The sequence below is a fragment of the Macadamia integrifolia genome, chromosome 3, assembly GCF_013358625.1.
Source record: "Macadamia integrifolia cultivar HAES 741 chromosome 3, SCU_Mint_v3, whole genome shotgun sequence".
Classification (NCBI taxonomy): Eukaryota; Viridiplantae; Streptophyta; class Magnoliopsida; order Proteales; family Proteaceae; genus Macadamia; species Macadamia integrifolia.
In genome coordinates this window covers 25861796-25871795 of record NC_056559.1, presented here as the reverse complement: position 1 = coordinate 25871795, position 10000 = coordinate 25861796, and the positions used below count along the sequence as shown (strand labels likewise).

General features: G+C 36.2%; 1 protein-coding gene across 2 annotated transcripts in view; it reads left to right on the top strand.

Moving 5' to 3' along the window:
* The first annotated feature begins 4099 nt into the window (after positions 1-4099).
* The window catches only part of LOC122073367 (transcription initiation factor IIA subunit 1-like), a 10247-nt gene continuing 4346 nt past the window's right edge, over positions 4100-10000 (top strand). The window contains exons 1-6 of one of the 2 annotated variants that reach the window (XM_042637948.1): positions 4100-4455; positions 5826-5990; positions 8373-8516; positions 8719-8773; positions 8884-8948; positions 9809-9931. In XM_042637948.1, coding sequence (XP_042493882.1) covers positions 4339-4455; positions 5826-5990; positions 8373-8516; positions 8719-8773; positions 8884-8948; positions 9809-9931 — 669 coding nt within the window. In that variant the 5' untranslated portion in view covers positions 4100-4338. Of the gene's footprint in view, positions 4456-5825; positions 5991-8372; positions 8517-8718; positions 8774-8883; positions 8964-9808; positions 9932-10000 lie in introns of both variants that reach the window. The other variant, XM_042637946.1, reaches the window with a different exon arrangement.

Sequence of the window (10000 nt, the reverse complement as noted above, 5' to 3'; positions counted from 1 at the left end):
GAAAAATTTAAGCTATAATTGCATGAAAATTTTGGAAGGATAATACTAAGTGCAATACAGATGAAAACAGATAAGAAAATAGAAAAGGGGTGAAAAGCCCAAATGACTATTTCCCGATCCTGAATTGTCCCTGCGAGAGGGTATTGTCCAAATTGGCTCAAAAAAGCGACAATTCATACTTAAGAGAGGGTATTGAAGCAGCAGCATAGAGAGTTCTGCTCGGGATAGAAGAAACAGTCAAGAAAAGATGAGAGGTGTATCGGATATGGAATGATCTGGTGGGATTGGACTCTTTAATGAACCCTACAATTTTTTGAAGTGGTCATGGGTGATGGGTCACTATTCCTCTAATTGAATTGGAGCGTTTTTTGTCTAAACCCAACTTTTGTGTAAAAAGTGATAACGACGATGCAGTCTGTATGATCAAATAAATTGCCCATAAGGCTATGGTAGGAATAAGATGATTAAGGATAAGACCTATTTATATCAAATCATGAACATTCCCCCACCCACACCAACCCCCTCCCCCCCCCCCCCAAAAAAAAAAAGAAGTTTTGGATGGAGAATGACGAAGCACAGATTGTTGAACTTGAAAAAACTCAGGAGAAGGTCCAACCCAGCCGGCCCTAATTGATGCTAAGTGGGCTGAGTGGGTCAGGTTACTCCTAATTGACCCTGACAGTATGATAAATTTGAAAAAGGAAAATAAATAAGTTAATGTAATAAATCATAATGAGGGTGTGTGGTGTGTGATGTGTTAGTGTGGGTAATATTTTGTGAATATATATATATATATAGAGAGAGAGAGAGAGAGAGAGAGAGGTGTGCTAGTGTGGGTAATAAAAACTATAATGAATTTGTTATGCCGATGGTGATATATATTTTTATACACATAGAATAAGATAGACATCATGAACATAGAGTTGAGTTGGGTTGGACCAGGCTCAGCTCAATGCCTCAACCCAAGCCCACCTCACGGATTGAATAGTTCAATCCAGGCTTTGTGATCTAGGCTGAAGACAGGCGAGGACGAGTTTGGGCTGGCCAAGCTTTTTTGACACTCCTAGTTTCCATACAATGTACCATGGTTTAAATGAATGACTGAATTTGACAAATGGCATGTTCATGGATCACCCACCCATATGCGTACTCTTACATACAATTAAGTGACGACATGTATCCCATATGTTGCTATTAGGAACCATGTAGGGGCATTAATAGAAGGAAAAAAAAAAAAGAGCTACATGTCATCACCTAACTACACATGAAGGGTACATGTACGAATATATATAGGTGACAAAACTTGTCCATGGATATCCTTCTTCAAGGTGTGTTAGATTGTCCGAATATCACTCCCCGTGAGAGAAAAAAATGAAGGTGGCTTCATTTGATTGCAAAAAAAAATAAAGAGAAGGCAAATGAAATTGGTGGACATGGATACTAGAGTGATTAATCTCTTGTAATCATTAGCTCACATGATGGGTATAACTAACTTCAACATTCTACCAATATGAAAATCAAAATATATCAAATTCAGTTATTAAATTTTATTTTTTTTGTAATAAAATTCTTTTATTTGAAAACTAGAATAAATTTTAGGTAAAAGGTAGTAGAAATGTGTGTGAGAATAAGTTTGAAAGATGTTGATTGTATTCAATCATTGATTCAGTTACATTAAACTCAGCTATTGAATGTTTTTATCTCAGTTGTAAGTAAGGGTATCAATTTAGAACCAAAATTGAATAAAAAAATTGGTCTGGTTTTGATTTCAAAGGCTAGAATATTTTTATCAAATTTGATTTCAGGATTAAAACCATCAAACTGAACTAAATTATCTATTTTCAAACCAAATAAATTGTATTACCTTTTAATGTTTTAATGAATGTGGATTATAAATTCTATTCCCTTTTAATATTTGGAAAAAATTTAGTAAATTATTGACCTAACAAATTATTATTTTTTTTTTTTGGCAAAGATTTAAAATTTTGATCCAAACACTTAAAATAAGGGTCATACCAAATACGAAACAGATCAACACCAAATAGTGAACTGAACCGAATTGGTTCAATTTTGATTTGAAAAATAGGATCTCATTCAATTTTGGTTTCCACATATTGTATCTTGAACTAAAACCAAATCGATGACAACCTTACTAGGGATCCCTTACCGTTAGACTCTGTTAAGTGAGGTTTTGAAATGATGATTTTATCCTTTTGAATAAAACATAGAACCCCATCCTATTTTACTAACCCCTCAATACCCCTTACCTTCATTGTGGGTTTTAGAGGAGCAAAACCCTTTCTCCTTCTCCCCTTCTCCATCCCTGCACATACTTCCACCATTCTCTGAGAGCTGCGCAACCACCATCGAGCATGCTCCATCCTAGGCTGCTTTTATCTAAAGTTCACAAATGTCAAAGCTTCAGAACAAATTGATCTCAACACCTTCCATATCTTATTATCGCCCTGCTCGTTTGAAGGGATGAGGAAGGAGGTAAGAATTTGGGTAAGAGTGTTTAACTACATTTCCAAATTGTGTATGAAGTTAAGCTTGATAGATCTGTCGCCTTTAAGTTTCTAAGAGCAAAAGAAACATAGATGAGAAACACAAGCGATTCCACTTTGCCAACTAGGAAAAATAGAAAGTAAAAGCGAATGAAACTTTGCAAATCAATCTCTTTCTTCTTCGTTACGGCAAATTGGTCTCTTGTCTGAGGATTTCCAACCCCAAACCCTATAATCCCAAATCGATCTCTAGTTTCTTTCTAGTGTTATCTAACCTGAGGAAATCGATGGGTTGAAATGGAAGCTAGAGAAGAAGCACAGACGTATCTCGATTTGGGGAAGAAGCAGTACAAACCTCATTCCCCCGTCGTCGTTCGTAGTCCGTTTGTAATTGCTATTGCTGCTCTTCACGAAGAGAAATCACTGATGCTTTTCACGGAAAGAAAAGGATTTGAGGATGAAGGAGCACAGTATCAGAGAGGGTATATTAAGTATTTCACTTTTTAGAAGGGTATTTTGGCATTTAAAAAATAAATACATTAGCTAATACCAGCATTTAAGGCATATTCTGTAACAGAGGATGATGGTAAAAGGTGCAAGTGTAATTTGGTATTATGTAGGAGGTGGCATTCTCTAGGGTTGATGCTATAAATTTCCTTATTTCTAATTCACCACTACACACCATCCACTCTCATTATGATTTATGACATTAACTTATTTATTTCCCTTAATCCAGCCCAGTCCAATGAGGGTTAGCAAGGCCGGGCATAATTAGGCTAAGCCCAATAGGATTTAGACTTAGCTTGCTAAGAATCTACATCTAGGCACCGTTTGACAACTTTCCCTTTCTGTCGTTTTTGCTTTTTCCTATTCCCAAAAACGGATAAACAACCACAAAAACGTTTAATAAAGTTGTTCAGTTTTACCAATTTCTAGAAACATAAATCAAAATTTATGCCTATTTATAATTCTAGAAACGACTTTAATAAAACAAGTCAGACTTGTTTCATCATTTATAGAAACGAATTTGAGAGGAAAAAAAAAAAAAGGTTGTTGTGCTTGATAAATCTTTCAACTATTTAAACATAAAAATAGGCAACCGAACCCTCTCTTCTTTTTGGGCATCCGATGATAATATTGGGTTTTTTGTAGCATTATGTATACAAAAAACGTTTCGAGAAACATCTTTATCAAACATAAAAAAATTCGTTTTTATTTTGAAAAACGTAAAATTCGTTTCTACTATTTTAGGCACAAAAATAACAGCAATGTTATAAAACAATACCCCGATTCTTCTACCAAAAAAAAAAAATCTAATTCTAGTTCCACCATTTGCCTACTACTCTCATCCGCTACTAGGTCGCACGTGAACTAAAGATAGCGGCACGTGATTTTTGTAGTTAATTATTAGGGGACCAATAGGAAAGCTTTTCCCTATCTCTGGACAGCTGTACACCGATTATCTTTCTTTCAGACTCTCTCTCATGGAGTCAGCGTTTGGTCAGCCACCAACTGTAAAGTGGGCCCCACTCTTTCGACCTTTTTCAACTGTGGTGATAGCTATATATTTGCCGACCAACCTTTCAACTCCCAGCAGATCCAAACCTATTTATATTCATTCCTTCATCTCTGAACCCCCTCTCTCACGCTCAGCAGATCCTTCCTTCCGTCTTCTTCTCTTGCCGCCTCTCTCTCTCTCTCTCTCTCTCTCTAGCGAACCCTAGAATCCTAGCTTGAAACATCAAGAAACCCTAACCAAGATTGCGATTCTTTTTACAATTTTCGATATCAATCCATCTATGCAATTGGAATATAGGGATTCTGGTTTCATGTAATGGCGACTAACGTATCAGCGGTTTATCTCCATGTCGTTGATGATGTTGTTAGTAAGCTGCGCGAAGAGTTCATCAATGTAGGTGTTGGAGATTCTGTTCTCAACGAGCTTCAAGGGGTATTTCCTTCTTCACTTTAGTTCAGGATTCTCCTTCTTTCTGTTTAACTCTTACTGTTACTAATTCTGATTTCTTGCCTTTCTGTTTTGGGCGAGAACAGAATTTCCCATTTCTGTTGGCGGAGGGGAAATTTTCCAATTAGGATTTTTCTCACTTTTCCCACCTATATTGAGATATTCGGTGATTCCTCTAAATAAAAGGCTTTGAGGACAAAGAAATTGTTGGAGTGACCATTTCTATCTAGCACCAACACGCTTGGTGTTAAGAAAAGATTCTTTGTAGAAAGGCTTGCTAGAGATTTCTTGGAATATCACGAGCCCCTGTTAGTTCATAAAAGACCTTGCAAAAGCAAATTCAATTTGAGTATTTCGATTGAAGGAAGTAAATAAATTGAGTGACAATCGAAATAGAAAAAATACGCAAAAGTTTTATTGTTAGAAATCAGATTATTCATGAATTATCTATTCAAGTCAGATCCATGGATTGGACAAATTATTCATTGGTAGAAGAAAAAAATTAAAGAATCTAGCTAATAGGACAAATACAATTAGAAAATAAATAGAAAAAATCAACAAAATACAAGAAAAAAAAAATTTCTAACCCCAGAGGTAAATTTTAATCCTAAAACACGTTTTAATATTAAAAAATCAGAGTTCCCAAAAATTATCTTGTCATCTATTTTTTCCTACTTCTGTATTCTATTTGTAGACTTTTTTCTCCCTTTTTTTGTCACTCTCATGTCAATTGTATTGTGATTGTCACTGGGGTTGTAGGAAACATCCCGAAGGCTTTCTCCTGCCCTTAGTTTCTAGAGTTACCAATGCTCTCAACTGGTGCTGGTCCTGCTTTTGCAGGGTCTTGGGGGAGAGAGAAAAGGGGGGGGGGGACTGAAGACAGTCCTAACCTTGCATTTTTGTACGTACGAAGTGGCTCATGCTTTTAACTTGCATCAAGCATCAGCCCATTAGGTTCACAGAACTTCTGACTAAATACAAATTGATTCACCTAAACAACTTCATTATCTTTAGCTACCATATATGCTAAGGACCTTCTTTATTTCTTTCTTACTTATTCCTCGTGGAATTAGGATTCCTATAGTACAATTAGGATTAGAAGTTCTCCTACATTTCAATGATTTGATTTGATATACATATATATATATATATATATAAATGCTCATTGTAAACTAGTTTATAATTTATGAAATCCACTGTTTGGGATAATTGTGCAAGCAAAACTTGAAGGATAGGTATTTCAATCTTGGTGTAGGAAAATTACTACAGCACAATTTAGATTTACTTCTCGATGCAACTTTTCCATTATTATATTTTTTTAGATTTATGCCTAATATCCAAGTGTTATTTACCAGCTGTGGGAGTTAAAAATGATGCAATGTGGAGTCATACAAGGTCCTGTAGAAATAAATTCAGCTTCCAGGGAATCTGGTGTTCCAACCCCAGTGCACGATTTGAATGTACCTTATGAAGGGTCAGAAGAGTATGAAACTCCAACTGCTGAGATGCTCTTTCCACCGGTAAATTTATCTCTAATGCTATAGTTCTGTTCTATTCTCAACTTCAAATCTGTATGTACAGTTCAGTAGGCTTATTTCATTAATGTCATTGGAACAAGGTTATATGCACCTCATCTTAACTTGTAAAACAACGGCTAGGAGCATATTTTTCAAATTTTGGTTACTCTTGTTATTTAGAGATACCATGCAATTCTATTGAATCCCCTCCTCCCATCACGTATATGCAAGTCTTATTTCTTCACCCTGCCATATTCCCATACAAACATGTTAACGACATGTATGTGTGCTCAAATCCCCCTTGTTTTTTGTGGCTAAGGAAAAGGGTAACTGTATTTAGGTCAATGTTGTTAAAAGTGAAAAGGCTCTTAAGATGGGGGCCTCTGTTTGAGATCCTGACATTCTGAGCAGCATCCTGAATTTATCAGGGTTGCTAATTAATATTCTTTATTAATATTACTTTAAAACCAGCTAAAGCAACTTTCACTAATTGCGAACAGTACTACGAGCGAGAACAATCTTTATGATTGTTCCTTTTTTTCTTTTCAAGGATACATGTATTAAAAAGTTAATAAAAAAGATATGCAATGCATAAAGGGGGAAGAGAGAAACTAACCTATTGCAGAACCCCTAAATTATGAAAAAGGCAAGGGGGGAGATTGGGGAGAGAGAGAAAGACCCTGTACCAGGAAGATGGAAGCATCCAACCTAGGCATGGTGTTATCTCCTTTGCAGATGCAATGGATACACTTTTGGTTCATTGCAAACCAGAATGGAAAATGGGGGCATAAGAAAATTTATGGGGGTTTAATCCTCGAACCTCGGTTTTGAAGTCAGTTGACTGGGTGTTCTTATTAAATTTCCAGTGAACTAGTCCCAAATGGCCCTTTCAGTCATTCATCAGGAAAAGATTCCCTTCTATTCCCCTCCCCCCCTACACCTTTTTTTCTCTCAAAAGCCCCACATGAAAGGTATGATCAGGACAGAAGATCCTCCCAGTGGCATTACAGATGGCACTCTGCCAATTCTTGCAGACAGCAGTCTAGATTCAATTATGTTGTTCCCCATCACCAGGGTTTCTTATCTTGGGTTTTTGTCATTATTTATGTCCTTGTGGAAATATAGTATAAATATGGAAAGGATAGAATGAGCAAAAATACTCAGCTAGCAATCATACATAAGCAAAAGAACCAGTTATAATGATTTGAGGAGATCAATAACCACATGCGGTTTCATGTATTGGTTTCTACATATAAATAATAGGTTTATAGCCTTAATTATCAAGTATTGCATCTCTTTGAAGCAAAACTCTTGGAAATTTGTACATGCTACTTTAGTTTTGTTCAGATTATTTTTCAAAATTCGTATTAATTTATATGTAACATACTAGATAATAACATTTAGAATACTATGAAGGAAAAATGTGAAATATATACGTTGTCCCTTAGTTGCTTTACTGTTCATGAGAAGTTAGAGAATGTTGAGAAGTTCATTAACTAGCACATTTCTAACGTTGAAGGATCAATTCCATAAAGGACCCTCACGCATCTCATTGGTCAAATTTCAGCCCAGAATGAGCATGCCATATGGGCTAGCATGTCCAAAGTTGTAAAAATTATGAAAATGCCACTAAGGGCTGCAATTTGACTTATGAGATGTGTGTGAGGTACTCTTTCATATAGACCCACACTCGTCTGCCCATGTTTTCCATGCGACAATGGAGTGTCGTTACCAATAATGAAATGTCACGAAGCCTTGATTCATTAAGTTTTTCAAGTTCCAATTTGTACTCAACATTGATTAATTTCTTACGTAATTAAGTGGTGAGTTATCATGTCAACCATATGCCTATGTTCAATAGAACAGTGAACATTTTATCTGTCTGAAGTAGCTATTCAATCAACAAATGTTGAGATTTCCACCAAAATATTGTAATAATTATTCCGGTAGGCTTTGTTGGTCCATATGTGAATGAACTATTTCTCGTGATATATGTTAAAACCAAAAATGGATACCTATCATTATGCCTTCGAAAACAAAATCCTCAATCATATCTAATGAAATCCAATAACTTAGGAAGGATGCAACTTATACTTTTTCAAGGGCATGATGATTGAATATTTTGACTGAGTCTACACCCCAACTGTTTGACTGACATTCTTTGAATGATAACCACAAGGCACAGGCTTCTAGGGGCATGTGACAATCCTCATGACTTTACTGTCTAGAAATGTTGGAAACAAATGCATATCTCTCTTGTATTTCTACTCACTTCTTTACATTTTTTTATCACGTAACAGTTTATTGTATTCATTTTGTTCTCATTACCTCTTTTTTTGCTTCTGCATATATCTTACTCATTTTCATTTTCATTTTCATTTTCAGACTCCTTTACAGACACCCATGCAGACGCCTTTGCCTGTAGAACCTGGTGGAGATCAATACATGCCTGGTGGTTATGCTGAATATGGGATGGTTTCTGAAAGGCCTGCTGCAGATATGAAGAATGGAAGGCCTGCTTCTTACATGGTTGTTGGTTGGACAATTACTTGTACTCTTTTTTTTTTTTTTCTGAACCAATGATTTTTTTACCTTGGAGTTCTTTGATTTCAAATAATTTGAAAGGGTGTTTTGGAAGTTTATGCCTTTTCTTTTCGAGCATCATAGAAGAAATGGAAGAATGGACTGCAACATATCAATTGGTTTAATTCAATAGTTTGTTTTTCTTCAGCCGCCACCATCTCCATGGATGAATCAAAGGCCTCTCGGGGTTGACGTTAATGTTGGTAAGTGGTTGGTGGGTGTTAGAGAAAATTACCATTAATTTGTAGAATGCATGTACTGAATTCAGTTTGGATTGTATGTGGTTTTCATTTGTTGAATCAAATCTTTACAGTCTATGAGGAAGCAAGGGAGGAGGATGGAGGAGGAGGAATGTCTCAACCACAGCCTGCCATGAAGGTTGCTCCTGTATTGGTGTGCTTACGATTTTCTTCTGATTTCTTTAAATTAATGCTATGTACAAAATGGCACTATGGCATCTTTATATCTTTTTTTATCCTCCCCTTATTTCTCTAAAATAAGGGCGTACCTAGTGCACGAGGTTCCCGCCATTGAGGGTCTAGGGGAGCCACAACATACACAGCCTTACCCCCATCTTCACGGAGAGGCTGTTTCCCGACTCGAACCCTCGACCACTAGGTCGCAACGGAGCAACCTTACCATTGCGCCGAGGCCCAGCCTTTCCTTAGATCTCTCTTCTTCTTTATTATGTGGTTGCCAGCTCATTGCTTAAGTTTTCAAATTTTGGCATTTGATTTGGTTGAAAAAGGAAAATATTGCTTATGTGATTGTTTTCTATAGTCAAGCTATTATTCTCTTTCATTAATGGGAACTTAAAGTTCTATTTCATACATTTTATTAATGAAAGCTTTTATTAGACTTCAATGTAATTAAAGTCTAATGACAACATGGAACTTTATTTGTGAAAATCTGGAAAATTGGGATTAAATTTTGGGAGAGGATTGCCCATGCCTCACCAGTGACAGCGTGGGAAGCAGTATCATTCACATAAACCTACATGATCAGGGTAAGAGAGAGAAAATAATAGTAAAAAAAAAATTATATATATATATATATATGAGAGGGTATACGGTACATTGGCTGCGTGGGGAAACTTTTTCCCTTAATGTTTTAGTTTGTCCCACCAATTGAACAATATGATTCCCCCCTCCACTGTTTATTAGTCTAAATTAAAAAATCAGGTATTTTATATCGTTGATTTAATGAGTCCATTGTTCCTCATCATAATTTTTCTTCAGGATTTTTTCATGATGACTTCCAAACGAAAACGAGAGGACCCTCTGAATTTCCTTCCAAATGGATATATTCCTCAGCAAGATGGATCAGGAGATGTCTCTTTGGATTGTTCTTCTCAAGAAATGGTATAGAATAATTCCTAGACCTTTTTATTTCCTTCCCTTTCCCATTCCTTCCCCCCCCCCCCCCCCTTT